The 19,743-nt window shown below is 45.0% G+C and overlaps 1 protein-coding gene across 6 annotated transcripts in view; it reads left to right on the top strand.

The window, feature by feature from the left end:
• The window catches only part of LOC126335539 (inward rectifier potassium channel 4-like), a 1,139,778-nt gene that overhangs the window by 740,634 nt on the left and 379,401 nt on the right, over nt 1–19,743 (top strand). For all 6 annotated transcript variants that reach the window (XM_049998924.1, XM_049998921.1, XM_049998925.1 and 3 more), the window contains one exon: nt 5,304–5,784. In XM_049998924.1, coding sequence (XP_049854881.1) covers nt 5,304–5,784 — 481 coding nt within the window. The remainder of the gene's footprint in view (nt 1–5,303; nt 5,785–19,743) is intronic.

The raw sequence follows: 19,743 nt of genomic DNA, 5'->3' as shown, positions 1-19,743 counted from the left end.
TCGCCCGTGTAGAAAGAAGGGTGGGCGAATGGTGGCCGGCTGTTTGACTGGCGAAAGAGCGGAACGGAAATGTCGAAAAATCCGATTGGTAGAAACTCGACGGCGACGCCGTAAATCTCAAGAGAACCTGCTTCGAAAATTTCAAAAACTTATTGTGGTTAGAAGCTACGAATATTTTTCAGGCTCCTACGTATCTGTCCTTGCAGATCGTGCAGATAACAGTAGGCATGCAACAGCTCTTACAAAAGCACAAAGAGGGTTTTCTTCCAACGCTGAATCGACAAAAGGAGCGGGAAGAAACCATAATACAGTGAAAAATACCTTTTATCATGCACATCAAAGTGATTTCCAAAGTATAGATGCAGCTGTCGATGCAAACAAAGGTCATTCCAGGTTTACAAAAATATTTAGTAGCCTGCCACAAAGTAGATAACCATACATAGTATAAAAATGGCCGTACATATGTTTGTGTTTGTGTATGTTACACATCTCCTCCTACACCACTGAACAAATGTCAACCAAACTTCGTACACACATCCCTTACAGTCAGGCAGCAACAATCGCTGTGGGGGTAAAAACCACCTATCTACTACTATTCATGAGGTATGACTGTACGACTATTTCATAATTTCAAAGGTATTTTCACGATTAGATGGAATGAAACTTTTCTAGTACTTCACTACAAGTACAGATCATTTTTTGATTTCGTTTCTAACAGATATTTGGTGATTTGAATACCGGGCAATGCTGAGTTTGTCGACCTAAATAGTACTGAAGAACATTACGTCATTATTTACTTCATTTGGGTTCAAATGGCTCTGAGCACTATGGGACTTAACATCTTAGGTCATCAGTCCCCTAGAACTTAGAACTACTTAAACCCAAGTAACCTAAGGACATCACACACATCCATGCCCGAGGCAGGAGTCGAACCTGCGACCGTAGCAGTCGCGCGACTCCGGACTGAGCGCCTACAACCGCGAGACCACCGCGGCCAGCCTTCATTTGGGGACTAATAACTACAGCTATTAGGAGTAGTACATTTTTAGGCTGGTTAGTACTTTCAAGTACGCATGCCACAAGCAAGCCACTAGTGGTTATTTTCCTCCGCGGAGCAGGTCAGATATTGAAGTGCGGACGCATGGACGCAGAACCGATACTGTATACCGAAAGGCACAGTCCACTTTGTGGAGCAGTTACACCCATGCAGAAAATATCGGACAGTAAATTATGTGATGTGTTTGCGGGAAGACAGTTAGACGCAAAGGAGAAACAACTAACACACTGAACTGGATGCATATTAAGGTACCGATTATCAAACTGTCACGTTGAACGATTCTCTTCAGTCATCGTGGGTTCAAATACAGAGATATGTGAACAGGCAGAAGACGGCGCTGCAGTTGGCAATGCCTGTATAAGACAAGTGACTGGCACAGTTGTTGGATCGGTTACTGCTGCTACAATGGTAGTTACCAAGATCTGAGTGAGTTTGAAAGTGGTGTTATAATCGGCGCGCGTGCGACGGGACACAGCATCTCCGAGGTAGCGATAGAGCTGAAATTTTTCCGTACGACCGTTTCAGGAGTGTACCGGGAATATCAGGAATCCGGTAAAATGTCAAATCTCCGTCATCGCTACAGTCGGAAAAAGATCCTGAAGGAACGGGATCAAGGATGACTGAAGACAATCGTTCAAGGTGACAGAAGTGCAACCCTTCCGCATAGTGCTACAGATTTCAGTGCTGGGCCACCAACAAGAGTGCGACCCACTAAACGAAAAGTCATCGACATGGGCCTTCGGAGCCGAAGGCCCACTCGTGTACACTTTATGACTGCACGACACAAAGCTGTACGCCTCTCCTGGTCCGTCAACACCGGCATTGGATTGTTGATCACTGGAAACATGTTGCCTGCTCAGGCGTGTCTCGTTCCGAATTTTATCGAGCGGATGGACGTGCACCGGTATCGAGACAGCCTCATGAATCCACGGACCCTGCATGTCAATAGGGAACTGTTCTAGCTGGTGGAGGCTCTGTAATGGAGTGCGGCGTGTGCAGTTGGAGTGATATAAGACCTGTGACACGCTTAGATACGATTCTGACACGTGCAACGTACGTAAGCATCCTGTCTGATTACCTGTATCCATTCATGTCCATTGTGCATTCCGACGGACTTGTGAAATTCCAGCAGGACAAAGTGACACCCCACACGTCTACAGAGCGGCTCCAGGAACACTCTTCTGAGTTTAAACACTTCCAGTGGCCACCGAACTCCCCAGACATGAACGTTTTGGAGCATATCTGGGATGCCATGCAACGTGCAGTTCAAAAGAGATCTCCACGCCCTCATAATCTTTAGGATTTATGGACAGCCCTGCAGGTTTCATGGTGTCAGTTCCCTCCGGCACTACTCCAGACACTAGTCGAGTCCATGCCACGTTGCGTTACTTCTGCATGCTCGCGAGAGCCCTACACGATATTAGACAGGTGTAACAACTTAAATGACTCTTCAGTGTAATATACAGGGTGTTACAAAAAGGTACGGCCAAACTTTCAGGAAACATTCCTCACACACAAAGAAAGAAAATATGTTATCTAGACATATGTCCGGAAATGCTTACTTTCTATGTTAGGGCTCATTTTATTACTTCTCTTCAAATCAAATTAATCATGGAATGGAAACACACAGCAACAGAACGTACCAGGGTGACTTCACTTTGTTACAGGAAATGTTCAAAATGTCCTCCGTTAGCGAGGATACATGTATCCACCCTCCGTCGCATGGAATCCCTGATGCGCTGATGCAGCCCTGGAGAATGGAGTATTGTATCACAGCCGTCCACAATATGAGCACGAAGAGTCTCTACATTTGGTACCGGGGTTTCATAGACAAGAGCTTTCAAATGACCCCATAAACGAAAGTCAAGAGGCTTGAGGTCAGGAGAGCGTGGAGGCCACGGAATTCGTCCGCCTCTACCAATCCATCGGTCACCGAATCTGTTGTTGAGAAGCGTACGAACACTTCGACTGAAATGTGCAGGAGCTCCATCGTGCAAGAACCACACGTTGTGTCGTACTTGTAAAGGAACATGTTCTAGCAGCACAGGTAGAGTATCCCGTAAGAAATCATGATAACGTGCTCCATTGAGCGTAGGTGGAAGAACATGGGGTCAATCAAGACATCACCAACAATGCCTGCCCAAACGTTCACAGAAAATGTGTGTTGATGACGTGATTGCACAATTGCGTGCGGATTCTCGTCAGCGCACACATGTTGATTGTGAAAATTTACAATTTGGTCACGTTCGAATGAAGCCTCATCCGTAAAGAGAACATTTGCACTGAAATGAGGATTGACACATTGTTGGATGAACCATTTGCAGAAGTGTACCCGTGGAGGCCAATCAGTTGGTGATATTGCCTGCACACGCTGTACATGGTACGGAAACAACTGGTTCTCCCGTAGCACTCTCCATACAGTGACGTGTTCAACGTTACCTTGTACAGCAGCAACTTCTCTGACGCTGACATTAGGGTTATCGTCAACTGCACGAAGAATTGCCTCGTCCATTGCAGGTGTCCTCGTCGTACTAGGTCTTCCCCAGTCGCGAGTCATAGGCTGGAATGTTCCGTGTTCCATAAGACGCCGATCAATTGCTTCGAACGTCTTCCTGTCGGGACACCTTCGTTCTGGAAATCTGTCTCCATACAAACGGCTATTTCCCGTGCTAATCTATACGTCAAATGGGTATCTGCCAACTCCGCATTTGTAAACATTGCACTGACTGCAAAACCACGTTCGTGATGAACACTAACCTGTTGATGCTACGTACTGATGTGCTTGATGCTAGTACTGTAGAGCAATGAGTCGCATGTCAACACAAGCACCGAAGTCAACATTACCTTCGTTCAATTGGGCCAACTGGCGGTCAATCGAGGAAGTACAGTACATACTGACGAAACTAAAATGAGCTCTAACATGGAAATTAAGCGTTTCCGGACACGTGTCCACATAACATCTTTTCTTTATTTGTGTGTGAGGGATGTTTCCTGAATGTTTGGCCGTACCTTTTTGTAACACCCTGTATATATACCGGGTGATCAAAAAGTCAGTAAAAATTTGAAAACTTAATAAACCACGGAATAATGTGGATAGAGAGGTAAAAATTGACACACATGCTTTGAATGACATGGGGTTTTATTAGAACAAAAAAAGTTCACAAAATGGCCGACAGATGGCGCTGGACAGGATGCGTTAGTAACTGCTACCGTGACGGGTGAGAGGTACGCCGATATGTTACAGAATCGCATCATCCCCAGCCTGGCTGATAAACACCTGCTGGAACGTACGATGTTTATGTAGGATGGCGCTCCACCCCATATTGCTAGACGCGTGAAGGATCTCTTGAGCGCTTCGTTTGGTGATGATCGTGTACTCAGCCGCCACTTTCGTCATGCTTGGCCGCTTAGGTCCCCAGACCTCAGTCCGTGCGATTATTGGCTTTGGGGTTACCTGAAGTCGCAAGTGTATCGTGATCGACCGATATCTCTAGGGATGCTGAAAGACAACATCCAACGCCAATGCCTCACCATAACTCCGTACATGCTTTACAGTGGTGTTCACAACATTATTCCTCGACTACAGCTATTGTTGAGGAATGATGGTGGACATATTGAGCATTTGCTGTAAAGATCATCATCTTTGCTTTGTCTTACTTTGTGGTTATGCTAATTATTGCTATTCTGATCAGATGAAGCGTCATCTGTCGGACATTCTTTGAACTTTTGTATTGTATTTTGTTCTAATAAAACCCCATGTCATTCCAAGCATGTGTGTCAATTTGTACCTATGTACATTATTCCATGATTTATTCAGTTTTCGAATGTATACTGGCTTCTTGATCACCCGGTATAAATGGATCAAATGGCTCTGAGCACTATGGGACTCAACATCTATGGTCATCTGTCCCCTAGAACTTAGAGCTACTTAAACCTATCTAACCTAAGGACATCACACACATCCATGACCGAGGCAGGATTCGAACCTGTTACCGTAGCGGTCACGTGGCTCCAGTCCGAAGCGCCTAGAACCGCACGTCCACACGGCCGGCTCAGCCGGTATATATAGCCACACTGTGATAGAATAATTCTTGAGCACCGGACTCTACTGTTCACTTGTATGCAGCAGCTGCTTTAACGCTCCACATCAGTGCCTGCTCCTCTCCGCTGTTCATTATTTACCTCGTGTTTCTTGAGCTGGAGATGATTCGCAGTTCGTGTACAGCGTGGCCGTCCGTGTCCGCAGATACCGGCAGACGCGGTTCAGCTCGCGTCGGGTGCGCAAGCGCGTTATCTTCAAGAACGGCGACTGCAACGTGGTGCAGGGCAACGTGGCGAAGCGCCGGCGCCGCTACCTGCAGGACATCTTCACGACGCTGGTGGACGCGCAGTGGCGCTGGACGCTGCTCGTCTTCGCGATGAACTTCGTGCTGAGCTGGCTGGCGTTCGCCGTCATCTGGTGGCTGATCGTGCTGTCGCACGGCGACCTGGAGCCCGAGCACAACGAGAAGGTGGCCGCCGCTCTCGGCCGCAACCTCTCCGACGTCGACGCCGGCTGGCGGCCCTGCGTCCGCGACGTGTCCGGCTTCGCCTCGTGCTTCCTCTTCAGCGTCGAGACGCAGCACACCATCGGCTACGGCTCCAAGCACACCACCGAGGAGTGCCCCGAGGCCATCTTCGTCATGTGCCTGCAGAGCATCGTCGGGGTCATGATCCAGGCGTTCATGGTGAGTACGAGCAAAGTTCATTTTTAAAAATAGCTCGTAGTATTAAAACATCAGGTGAAACACCTGCTCCGAATTAGGTGCGACCACCGCACGAATCGTGGCAACTCCCTTGCCGCAGTGGCTAGACCGGTTCCGTGAGATCACCGAAGTTAGGCGCCGTCGGGCGTGGTCGGCAGTTGCATGGGTGACCGTCCAGGCCGCCATGCGCTGTTGCCATTTTTCAGGGTGCACTCAGCCTCGTGATGCCAATTGAGGAGTTACTCGACCGAATACTAGCTTCTTCGGTCAAGAATACCATCTTAACGACTGTGAGAGCGGTGTGCTGACCCCATGACCCTCCCATCCGCATCTCCCTCTGAGGATGACACGGCGGTCGGATGGTCCCGGTAGGCCACTCGTGGCCTGAAGACAGAGTGCCATTTTTTTTTACTGCACCAATCATGAATAAGTAACATTGATTATGTCCAATAAGACAGCAAAGTCCATATTGATATGTTACAGCCTCACTAAATAATAATGATGAAATGAAGATACTGGCAAGAATTTCGGCTGCAAAAATTGGCCTCCGATCCTCGGCAGTCGTTGAATTGGCAGTCCACTCATATGGGGGAACTTTTCAGCATTCGGGAACGACAACTGAAATACAATTTCCTGTTTCTTTCACTATTAACTAGTCTAACTAGAAGTACTTAGTGGTACTTACTTCTAATGGTTCAAATGGCTCTGAGCACTATGGGACTTAACATCTGAGCTTATCAGTCCCCTAGAACTTAGAACTACTTAAACCTAACTAACCTAAGGACATCACACACATCTAAGCCCGAGGCAGGATTCGAACCTTCGACCGTAGCGGTCGCGCGGTTCCAGACTGAAGCGCCTAGAACCGCTCGGCCACTCCGGCCGGCAGGTACTTAATTCTGTTGTCTCTCTGTCTCTCTCTCTCTCTCTCTCTCTCTCTCTCTCTCTCTCTCTCTCTCTCTCTCACACACACACACACACACACACACACACACACACACACACACACACCAAAATCATTCGAATATTTAAATAGTTTGTTTTCCAGAAATTACATATAGTTTACGTATTTTCGCATTACTGCTAAATGACTCATTACTGAAATAGATCTAGAAGTGAGCAGTTTCTGTCCCCTAAATATTTCTATTTCACTGCAGTAAATAACGAGCACCAAAAATACAATATGCAGATGCAGCAGTGAATAGTACTTCCAGCTATGTTGCATTACTTCAAAATATGGTAAAGTGAGCATTTACTCCGCCGAAAACAACATAACTTCCCGGCTCTTTCAGAGTGGCACTGTTCACTAACACCTAAACATAGCGACGGTTTGGAAGGAAAGTACGGTAGGCTGCGTATGTACATCACGCGAACGGAAAACGTGTAACAGTATACACTGTGCGTCGTATGTGGTGTTAATCATATTCTTAAAATCTGAGTTCCTGCGACAATAAAGGTAATTTTGGCAGTCGGACACATGTACAAGGTGTAGGTTCTAATAAGTATCGCTGAAGAATCAGAGAATTCAATTACATTACGTAAAAACTCGCCAGACAAGATTACGATGCGCGACATACAACAGCACTAATTTCTAAATATAAATGAAGGCTCTTTAAGTAAATATGCACTTTACTTGATGTGCTATAATTTTCGTATTATTGTAGTTTAAGGTATTAATGCAAAATACTCTTTTAATTGTATCGCAATTAATATACGATACATTCCGTTCTCCTTCAGTAGAAGATCATCAACAGAAAACGGGTTTAGAATATATCGCGTTTTCATTTTATCAGCACAACAATCAGCGAGTGGAGTTAATGAGCAGCAACAAACGCTACAATAGTAGTACAAGACAGGGTGAGTCAGGAGGGAAAGTACATCCTTTTAGGAGTGAAATATTAGTGATTCCGAACAAAAAACGTCATACGAACATATGTCCTGTTTTTAACAGTTTCCGAGGAAACTAATGAAAATAATGGGAAACACGACAAATGTAGATCATTGTAAATGAAATATTGTGATCTGATGTCTCAGTTAATGGAGTACTTTTCCTCACAAAAGATGCTCAAAAAGTACACCGTCTACCGCTAAGCGTTTTTGCAGTTCTTGACGAAAGCTGCTGTATTGCTGATCTGAGCTCATTCGGACGGTCTATTACTTGATCACGCGCGTGTACAATACGAGCGAGAAGCTCATCCTTTGTGCCCACTTTGTAGACTTTGTTTTCAAGCCAATCCCACAAACAGTAATCTAATGGAGAAACATCGGGTGACCTCGGTGCTCAAGAAATGACTCCGTGGCGACCGATACAACGCCCAAGATACGTTTCAGGGGTGTACTGTCACTGACCATACAGAATAGTTAGTAATAGCCTAATGTCGCTTTGTAGTATTCACACGTGGGTTCTCGTGAATATGGTAATGCGACTGAAACCCGTGATTTTCAAACAGCTGTGTGCCGGATACTGTTAAGAAAGATTTCTGTTCAGTGTCACCGGTACTACCTCCCCTCGAAGTATGTGCCTGATACAACTTCCGTGCCAAGTGCGCACTCGTAACTTTTCTTTCTAAATAATCTGTACGCGCGAATGATACACTATAAAAAGACAAATAATAACGAAGAAACTTTACAGTACAGCCTAGTTTATTTCTGTGAGTATAAGATTTTGCAGATAGTCAAGGAAGCCATAAAAGATAATTAATCGCCATTTCAGGTATACAAACATAAACGCCACTTTCGAAGACGCTACATATCGCCGAACGTAACACTGCCATTTTTAAGCGAAGCATCAGCCACTAGAAAATCCGCAAAATGGAATAATACTTGTAAGCTCGGAAAAGGGTCGAGTCGCTTAGATAGCAGGTAAGAACTGAGCAGCTGAAATCTGGGCGAGTACACCTGAAACAGCGCTGACCACCTGGTGGTGACCAGTATGACAAGCGTCTCATTATTGCGTGTCAAACATTAAAGCAACAACCTGTCTCGATAGCTGGAATAAACGTGTCATGATATGATAAAACACCAATAACCAGTATTTCATGAAACATTCGCTTCACGCGAGTGGTAACCGATTTCACAGTTCTTAGTCATTAAACACAGGTGGTGCATGCCGCTATCATATTGTCATCTACTCTTGTGCTCTGAGTGCTATTTGTGATGGATAATTTCGATTTAATACAGAGAGTGGAACACCATTTTGCACTGAAATCCGCGCCGTTAATCCTGTATTGAATTCTACGAGGCAAGAGGCTGAGAAGCTGTCGCCATCCACAATCGCTCAGCCGTCGCCTACAACTCATGGAGATCAGTGAGAACCAATTCCAACGTGCACACATCTCAAATAATGTGCTGAGTAGGACAGAGGTCACATAACTTGAGCTGAGGAATGGTTGAAACCGTCGTAATCTCAGCGGACTATTTCTCAAACTATTATTTTGTGGTTGAAGGTTTCTTTGTTTGTCCGTGTTTTCTTTCTAATATATAATATGTATATAACATTCTGCCTTAAGCAAATTCAGTTCTTATTGTTTTGATACCCAAACGTGTTTCGGAGAAGTTTCTGAGAGAGTAAATTAACCCAGCGAAGATGGAGAAACTTCACCGAAAGATTTTTGGATAATAAAACAGGAACAATTTTGTTTGCTCATGGCACAACCACATTTCCACGTTCGACGTCAGCGTGCAATACCCCCACACAGACGGTGGGTGGCAGTGCTAGCAGTGGGAGGTATATAAAATGTGTCGGCGGAACGCGAAAAACAGTGCAGTCCTTATCGTACTGCGGAAACGAAGTGATTTATCTGACGTCCAAAAGGGCATCATCATTGGCTTTTGGGCCAAGGACGGAAGCACTTGCAAAATGGATAGGTTTGTAAACTGTTTGCATGCCGCCGTGGTTAAAGTATATTGTGCATGGTAACACAGCCTATCCAAAACCAGCGCCGAGACAGCTGGGGGCCATCAGTGACAAAGGTGAACTTCGGCTGCGGAGATGTGTTCTAGCGAATAGACGTGTACCTGTTGAGCAAGTGGTCAACACCCAGATGACACAACGGACTACCAACAGTGTCTCCTGAACGACCGTTCAGCGAACGTTGCTGCGTCCGCATCTCGCGGTCGTGCGGTAGCGTTCTCGCTTCCCGCGCCCGCGTTCCCGGGTGCGATTCCCGGCGGAGTCAGGGATTTTCTCTGCCTCGTAATGACTGGGTGTTGTGTGATGTCCTTAGGTTAGTTCGGTTTAAGTAGTTCTAAGTTCTCGGGGACTGATCACCATAGATGTTAAGTCCCATAGTGCTCAGAGCCATTTGAACCATTTTCTTGAACGTTGCTGCGCATGGACAAGGCCAGCAGGCACGTGATTCACACACCCAGGCTGACGAAGGCTGGAATTTGCACGCCAGTACCACAACTCAAAGTCCACCGAATGTCGACGGGTGGCTTTTGCAGCTGAATAACTTTTTATGCTCAACTTGAATCATGGCCTTTGTAGTACACGGCGTCAAATGTGTGAAAGCAATCACGCAACAATCTTAGAAAGTTTCCAGGCCAGAGAAAAAAGCGTTGTGCTCTGGGGAATGCTTTCGTGGCATTACCTGGGCGATCGAGTCATTCTGGAAGGGAACGTCTCACACGAGACGAGTGTAACCCCTATGTTTGCGTGGTAGAGTAATGGTGGTGTACGAGTACGTGGAAAATGGCTCTGACCACTATGGGACTTAAGTTCTGAGGTCATCAGTCCCCTATAACTTAGAACTACTTAAACCTAACTAACGTAAGGACATCACACACATACATGTCCGACGCAGGACTCGAACCTGCGACTGTAGCGGTCGCGCAGTTCCAGACTGAAGCGCCTAGAACCGCTCGGCCATACCGGCCGGCGCGAGTACGTGGGGAACTTGTTTGCACAGCAATCGCCGACATAGTGTACCTGAGGCGGAATAAGAGCAACCAGCCCGCATTCACCGAGGCAGATAGAAAACCGCCTAAAACCACCCATAGACTGGCCGAGCCGGCCACTGTGGCCGAGCGGTTCTAGGTGTTTCAGTCCGGAACAGCGCTACTGGTACGATCGCAGGTTCGAATCCTGCCTCTGGTATGCATGTGTGTGATGTCCTTAGGTTAGTTAAGTTTAAGTAGCTGTAACTCTAGGGGACTGATGACCTCAGATGTTAAGTCCCATAGTGCTTAGAGCCATTTGAACAAACTGACCGGCTCCCTGGACCTCGACACAAGTCCGCCAGGCGGATTAGTGCCAGGGGACCAGGCGCTCCTTCCAAACCTAGAAAGCCGTGCGTTAGATAGCACGGCGAACTGGGCGGGCTATGGGATCAGCATACAGATATTACAAAACAGTCTTTGGTGAAACTGAACTCAAATGCGCATTGGGAATTTGACAATTACATGCAGAAGAATGAGTGAGAGAGATAAAGAGAGAGTGAATGTGTGTTGTGTGTGTGAGTGTGTGAGAGAGAGAGAAAGAAAGAAAGAAATGGAAAGAATACGAGAACGTGACTGAAGAAAAAATGGAAGGTGTTATAGAAGACACAGGTGATTCAGTATTAGTGCCAGAGTTTACGGAGCTTTGCAATACCAGCGATCAAATAAGGTAAAAGGGATTGATAATATTCTTTCGCTTTTCTTTTTAAATCATTGAGGGAAGTGGCAACCAAACGATTATTCAGATTAGTGTGTAGAATCTGTGAGAGGGGAGAGGTACCATTAGACTTTCAAGAAAATATCATCCATACAATCCCTAACAGGTCCTACATGCAAGTTTCTGACAAGAATAACACACAGAAATATGGGAAAGAAAACTGAGCAACTGTTAGACGAAGATCAGTTAAGCTTTCGGACGGGTAAGGACACCAGAGAGGCAGTTCTGACATTGTATCAGTTATGGAAGCAAGACTTAAGACAATCCAAGACCTGTTAGTAGAATTTATCGACCCAGCAAATGCGTTTGGCAATGTAAAATGGTGCAATATGTTCGAAATTTTGAGAAAAGTTGTAGTAAAGCAGCAGGGGAAGACGGGCAATGTACAGTATGTAGTCCTTCAAGAACAAAGACGGAAAGGTAAGTACGGAAGATCAAAAATGAAGTACTGGGATTAATAAGGGTGTGAGAAAGGAATGCAGTCTTTCGCCCATACAGTTCAATCTACACACGCAAGAGACGTTGACGAAAATAAAAGAAAGATTTAAGAGAGGGATTGAAATAATTCAGTGTGAAACGATGTCAATGAAATGATTCGCTAATGGCGTAGCTATCCTCAGAAAAAGTGAAGAAGAATTACGGGAACTGTTGAATAAAATGAACAGCCTAATAAGTACAGACTACGGACAGAGTGTATACCGAAGAAAGACGAAGGTAATAAGGAGTAGCAGTAATCAGAACAGCGATAAACATAGCATCGAAATTGGGGACCAAGAGCTCTGCTGCCTTGGAAGCAAAACAACACGTGACGGATGAGGCAAGGAGGACATAAAAAGCAGACTGTTACAAGCAAACGTGTCTAACACTGGACTGGACTAGAGAAAGACGTTTCTGAGGATGTACGTGTGGAGTACAGCACAGAATTGAAGCGTTGGAGATGTTGTGCTGTAGAAGGACGTTGTAAATTAGAGTCACAATGTAAGGGATGAGGAGTTCTCCACAGAATTGGCAGAGAAAGGAACGTCTGGGAAAGGAATATATGGAAAACAATAAGAAGAAGGGACAGTTACAGGACATCTGTGATGCCATCAGGGAATAACTTTCTTTATACTAGAGGGAGCTGTAGAGGAACTGCAGGGGAAGGCAGAGACAAGAATTTTTTTTTCTTTTTTGTGATTTGATTCCCCTCCCCCATATGGGCAGGGGAGGGCTGTCAGCGGCACAATCCGCCGCTCTTCAGCCGAGTGACACGACAACTAAGATAAGAATAAAATGTTACATATATAAGGCGATAAAAAAGGGGAACATAAAACAGAGTAAGGGGAGATAATGGGGGTAAAAATACACTGACATTGGAGACGTTCATGGGGGGACAATTAAAAAAGTCGACATAAAATTAAAACGCACAGTTGGCGATTCGTAGAACAGAAAAAGGACACTGAAGTCACATGCCAGGTTAAAAGTCGGCCACAGTATTAAAAACACTCCAGAACAACACACTTTAAACCCACTTGGAGCACACGCGATGAAGAATAAAACTACCAGGTGGGACCTGCCAAGGGAGAGGTCTGAGAGGATGGAAAAGGAGGGGAGAGCAAGGGGCAGTAGGGGAGGCGGCGGGAAGAGAAGAGCAGGGATCGTCTGTGGGTGCACCAAGAGGCAGGAGACAGGTGGGGCAGGAGATGAAGAGGGAAAACAGGGCAGGAGGGAGTGCAGAGACACTGTAGGGGAGCACAGGAGAGGGAGGGGGAGTAGGAGGGGGAAGCCGCTCAGGAGAAGGGAGGGGGAGGAGAGGGAGCCCTGAGGAGGAGGCAGGAGGAAGATGGGGTTAGAGTTGTCGGGAAGGGTAGATGTCAGGGAAAAGGAGAAGGTGGGCGAAGGGGATGAGGTCGTAGAGGATGCGCGTGGGGGATGGAAGGCGGACGCAGAAGGCGAGGAGGAGCGCATGGCGTTCGAGGATTTGGAGGGATTTATAGAACCTGGGAGGGGCGGAAATCCAAGCTACGCTGGCATAGCAGAGGATGGAGTGGATCAAGGATTTGTAGGTGTGAAGGATGGTGGAAGGAGAGACAGGAATATGGTTCAAATGGCCCTGAGCACTGTGGGACTTAACATCTGTGAGACAGGAATGCATCTAACAAATAACTGAGGACGTAGGTTGCAAGTGCTACTCTGAGATGAAAAGTTTGGCGCAGTAGAGGACACGTGGCGATCGTCAAACCGCAATTCTGATAACTTACTAGGGCTTGCAGTACTTCCCTCATTCTGGAAATACTTCTAGTGACTCACTGGCACAAGTTTTTTCGACTGCATGTAAAGGTATCGCTCGTATGTGGCCAGAGCCGATGAGACCTGTGGCGCGCTCTGCATAAATGCAGTTGCCTGCGCTTTAGCTGCGAGCATTGTTCGGATACGTTAGGGGCGCGCCCTTCGCGAGGCGCCACAGCCACAATAAATTGCGGTAAGGCCACTCGCTGTCTCGTACAAAGGCTTCCCCTGCCCTCCGACTCGTTTGTTTCGCGGGCGGGGCCGAATATTTGCAGCCCATTAACTCTCACAAGCTGCTGACCACTGAGTCACTGGACAGCCACGGCTCTAACTTCCCTGTAAGTTATTTGTCGGTCGGCTATAAAAAGCCACGCTTCAGACAATACTTCGTGAATCTTCCCTGTAGTTTGTGGTACAGTGAACTGTATCACAATTGTGATGTTTACAACCTAACCACGTCTATTCCGACTCACATTGTTTCGATAAACTTCCAGACACGGAATGCTTTGTCGTCCTTTCATTGCGAAAACCTACCGCTCTTCGTATAGGGACTACTTACCTGAATCAAAAAAACAATAACCAGATACCTTTTTTGTTTCTTACGGGGTTCAATAGCCGGTTTCAGTCCAATGTGTCTAATCTTGAGGCGTGAACATATGCTTAGCGCTTAGCGTGTTATTTGAAATTATATTACAAATCATATTTCGCTTGATATTTGTGTCAGATGCCATTTCCTGTTGCCAACTGAGACGAGTGAAATTAATTACACACGTCATACATCAGCCAACATGTTTTACTACTATGTAACAGTTTATAACAGAAATGAACACTTCAAAGGGAAACCTTTATTAAGTTAGTACTAATGGAAGATGAAATTTCCTTTTAATTTCCTAACTCGTATTTAGTTGGCACCGATTTTCGTCCTTCTTTCATCGCACTTTAACCGACGTTGTCTGTCTCTTTGTCTGTTGACAATCGATCCGATCGTGATACATCGTCAGCAGTTTCCTTTATGTCTCATAAGTGTGTTAATTTTTTGTTCTATACCCTTTCAGCAACTTCATGTATCTCCGTCCCCATTTTTTTGCAATTCTTAACAAAATTTTTCGTGTTGCGTCATTGTTCTGTGACACTAATCTTTGTTTGCAGACAAATCTTTTGCAGCCTGGCATGTTTCATGGTACGTGACACTTATTATCGTGTCTCCAAGAGCATTCGTCCATGCACGAATTGATAATACACGTTGCTTCTTACATATCAGCACCCTCAACGAACATTTTAGTCGCATCTTGTACAGTGCATATTGACATTGAGTTGTTTACCCTTCCCGTATCGTCAAAGGCTGATGCGCCAGCAGTAATGGGCTGCTGAGTCAAGCTACAAATGATTCTCATTGATCTAACTTCCAGTAGTGTTACAAACTTAATATATTGTCTGTGTATAATGAGACTAGTAACACAAATCAGGCACTGCACTTCTTGCATCATTTGCTCATTTATATTCTTTCACTATCTTCCGGATATAGCTGAAACGGAAGGTTCACAAACGGTTGTTCCGTCAAGCTCGACTTACAGCACTTACACATGAACTTTTCGTGCCAACATCGTTGAGAACCTAAGATTTGTTCAGTGAGGAATGGAAAGATGCGAGTTGGAAGGAACAGGATGAGAAACAATCGGATCATGGAACAGACTTTAGTGGAAGACGAAATTATGCCTAATTGAAATAAAACTGTGTGTAGCCAAGCGAATGGTTTCTAAATATAGCAGAGAATTTTTTTTTTTTTCATTTAACTTCTGTCGCCAGACCTGCAATATTTCAGAAAGGACAACATTTTACACCGGAACTGTTATATTTATTTATTTAATCACAGTCGAGACTTTGGACTGTTATATGGTTTTCAGGCGATAGCTGCGAGAATAAAAAACTGCTTACAGACCAATTCTCCTTTGTAATACGTTCTATTTGTAAATACATTTTCTTTTCATTGTAGCTGTTCCCATCTCACAATGTAGTGTGTCAATGCATCATTCGTTTTTAAAAGGACACAGTCGCCGTGTTCACCATGTTTACATATTCCCTGATATAACAAGACAGTCTTTTTCATTATTGTCATTTCATTCCCCTATGCGGGGGCGAGCTGGCAGCACGATATAAGAGTCGTATCAAAAAACACAGAAACGTGCCAAAGAATGATACTATTAATAACGCGGAGATGCTGCTTCGATGGAATTGACATTGTATGGAGAACTGCACGGAGACGAGAAGTTGGAGAAGATGAGGCCAGCGTCAGTTTTTGCCTGGTGACCAGCTGCAGGTAATGAGTAGGTGTGACGAGATCGTGGTGGAGAGTAGACGGATAGAGAACTGGCAGTGGAGTTGTGGAGAAAATGTTTGATGTGGTCCATCAGACTTGCGGTATGGGAGGGATAATAGTAAGAGTCTTCGTCATTTACGCCTGACAGTTCAGCTGCCTCTACAGTTGGATTTTATGCAACCTGCAACACCTTCAAACACCACACGCAGCATTTTCATATTCTTTAGCTTGCTACACACAAACTGTTAGTCATGCAGAAAAAATTAATAGAAACTTTTTGTTGGAAATTTAATGTCGTTGAATTCTGTTCTCGGATAGTTTTCACTGGAGGCCACAGTTTTAGAGTTATTCAATAATAATGTACAAAATTTATCTTTAAATGCTTTTTTCTTGAGTAAGTTGAAAACCATAGCTTCCAGCATAAACATATCCCGTACGAAATTTGACTACACTAAATCTCCTACAAAAAATTTTTGTTCATTTTTTCTGTAGGACTAAACGTTTGCATTTATCGAGTGAGAGGATATTCATATCTTTGGCACGGTGTTAGGGGCGGTTGACTCACCCTGTATAAAAGAACGTAGCAGTTCACTAAAACGAGGAAGATGTGTCAAACAGGACGTATAGGCATGATTTCACTCGGCGTCATCAAAACTTGAAGTAATAACTTTTATTGAATCCGAATCATCTGCACCTACAATTTTGAAATAGACGTCCAACAGGTGTGTCGTTATTTTGACAACTAATGTTATACGAACGTGTTGTTTACTAAGACGGAAAACCCTATCTGTGCAATTTACCTTATTTCCCATGTGTTATATCCACAGATTAACACCCATGTGCGAGCAAAAAAAATTTATTAGGTGGAGCAAGGCCACTGCTTAATTTTACAAAAAGATAAACTTTCTTCGAAAACAAAAGGTTTCTTTTCCTACCAAAATTTTATAACAACCCAAAGAACATGCCACCTTACTGAACTGAAATGTTAGCAACTGAACTAAACTCACGTTCCTTTGTCGGGTTTTCTCTCGGCGCTTTCCGGCGGATGCCCGGGAAGTAGACGGGCGCAGAGTCCGGGGTCGATGAGCGGCGAAGCGAAGACGTGGCAGCTGGACGTTCCGGCTGCATCGACGTAACTTCCGGTCGGCAGTTCGCGGCGGGTCTAAAGACGCCTGTTTCCCTTTCTTCTGGCTATTTAACACGGCGGCTCCAGTCTTCCTCCGCTAATTCCGGAGTGATGATTGGCGGCCGTTAGCGATCCCTGACTGGTGGTTGGTGATATAGTGTGACCATCCGCGCCGGAAAAAGGCTCGTGTGTGTGCGTAGTTCGCGGCTGATCGAATATTTGGCGGGAACGCCTCTAGCGCCGCCTGGCGGAACGCGCCGGCACTAAGTTGCAGGCGCCGCTTAACTCTGCCGCGGTAGTCGACCGTTGCGTTTGTGTGGCTGTGCGCGCTACGGCGCCATGTTCTACGTAACTTTAATTAATGGGAACTTAACGTTTTCATTACATCTATCATATCGCTAAGAGGGAGCATCTTGATGCATGTAAAATATGTATGAAATTTTGTATTAGCTTACGTCACTAATATTAATTGTATCGTAGGACGTAGGTCTTGTGTAAGTAAAGATCATTCTCTCTGCTGGTGGACGCGCAGTTGAAACTTCACACACAGATAATATGTTTTGTATAGTAATTTTTACAGTAAATAACTGGTTTTCTAGATGTTGAGTGGATCCATACCTTTAGACAGAATGCTCTTGGGTTTACGGAAGTGCTACCTTCTATTATATAAATGACGAAGAATCTTGTCTTATTATTATAAACGTGGAATATGGTGGACATGTAGACAGCGTCCTATTACAAAGGAACGTTACATTGACACTGCATACAAAAATTTTTGCATTTTTTTTTCTTGTATACCAGTTTGTTTACGAAGCACTGAAAATCAATCTTAACAGAACGACCATTCTTTTACTGTTAGTGGGGCCATACGTAAACAGTTGTTTCTCCTGTCATTAAATGACTGGGCGGTTTATAATTATTTTCCTCTATTTTCAAAAAATTCATCTGTTCACTTCTACGTTGCCTCGTCTGTATATGTGCGCCTGACATCACATTCTAATTCCAACTTTTACGCGTTTTCTAACAAATACGCACGAAACTTGTCGTTGTATGAAAAGAGATACGTGGAAGGGAGACTGTGAACACTCACATAGCTTCCTGAGTAATAAAACAATCTGATGCGGTAGTGACTGAATGAAACACTGTGGCTCGCACCCTCCTGCAAGCGATTTTAATCGACACCACTCCGCTAGCTGCATGTCATGTTTCTTAAGTGAATCTGTCTCGAGTATGTAAGTGCCTGTAACTGAGTGAGCACACTGAAGAATGAGAAAGAGCAAAACCCGTTGCAAGCTCGTAGCCTACAGTTTTAGAACAGTGGCAAGTGGCGCGCCAATTTAACGTCCCTATAAGTTTGTCGGATCGTCGTCAGCAGCGCCGTACGCTTCGTTTCATTAGGCTCTGCAGAGAGGTTTGGAATTTAATTCGAGACACTGGCTACTGTACACCACCACTGCTTTGGCTCAGCTGCAATCGTGTGTGGTTGCCATGTGGTGCTCATGTATATTGTCGTCTTCGTGGTATTTCCAAGATTATGTCAACATTTGTCAGCTCATAATGACCACAGACATCCAGTAGCCTTCTAACTCAAATCTTAATAATTCTTCATTGACGTAATTCGCATTCACGTTAACTAGTTTTCCCATAAAACCTGAGTAACATTTCAGAACGTTGAAACCTAATATTAATTACGAACATTTTATCAAAATTTGTATTAAGGGTTTCTTATATTCGGAAAATGCATCCATGCATTGCACAGCGCTCAAATGTTTCCACAGACACTATAAAAACTCGATAGTTACCAGTGTTTGGTGTTATCACAGGAAACCAGGAGAGAAAGCCAAACAGAAAGTGGCCGAGCGGCTCTAGGCACTTCAGTCTGGAACCGCGCGACCGCTACGGTCGCAGGTTCGAATCCTGCCTCGGGCATGGATGTGTGTGATGTCCTTAGGTTAGTTAGGTTCAAGTAGTTATAAGATCTAGGGGACTGGTGACCTCAGATGTTAAGTCCCATATTGCTCAGAGCCATTTTTGAACCAAACAGAAAAATCTTTCTGTCGGAGGAAATGAGACATCATAATGGAGGCCAACAAAACGAAGATCTCCTGCAGATGGCCCGCATCTCGTGGTCGTGCGGTAGCGTTCTCGCTTCCAGAGCCCGGGTTCCCGGGTTCGATTCCTGGCGGGGTCAGGGATTTTCTCTGCCTCGTGATGGCTGGGTGTTGTGTGTTGTCCTTAGGTTAGTTAGGTTTAAGTAGTTCTAAGTTCTAGGGGACTGATGACCATAGATGTTAAGTCCCGTAGTGCTTTGAACCATTTGAAGCAATCCTGCAGATGTCTCTTGAAACATTAAGAACACGGTAGGGAAATTGATGTAGTCAAATCCATGTGGAACAGCTTGAAAGATTCAGAGAACTTGCTTTTTTCCTTTTGCCGGAGGTAAACAGTGAAACGTTAGAGAGCTTTCCACTTGGACACCCAGACCATTACGCCTCATTAAAACAACACGTAGTAACAGCAGAGGCAAACCTAACAATGGCCGGTGGGTGTTTTGTAGTCCGAAACCAAGACAAG

Source organism: Schistocerca gregaria, chromosome 2 (assembly GCF_023897955.1).
Source record: "Schistocerca gregaria isolate iqSchGreg1 chromosome 2, iqSchGreg1.2, whole genome shotgun sequence".
Classification (NCBI taxonomy): domain Eukaryota; kingdom Metazoa; phylum Arthropoda; class Insecta; order Orthoptera; family Acrididae; genus Schistocerca; species Schistocerca gregaria.
This window is presented reverse-complemented; position numbering and strand designations above follow the sequence as displayed.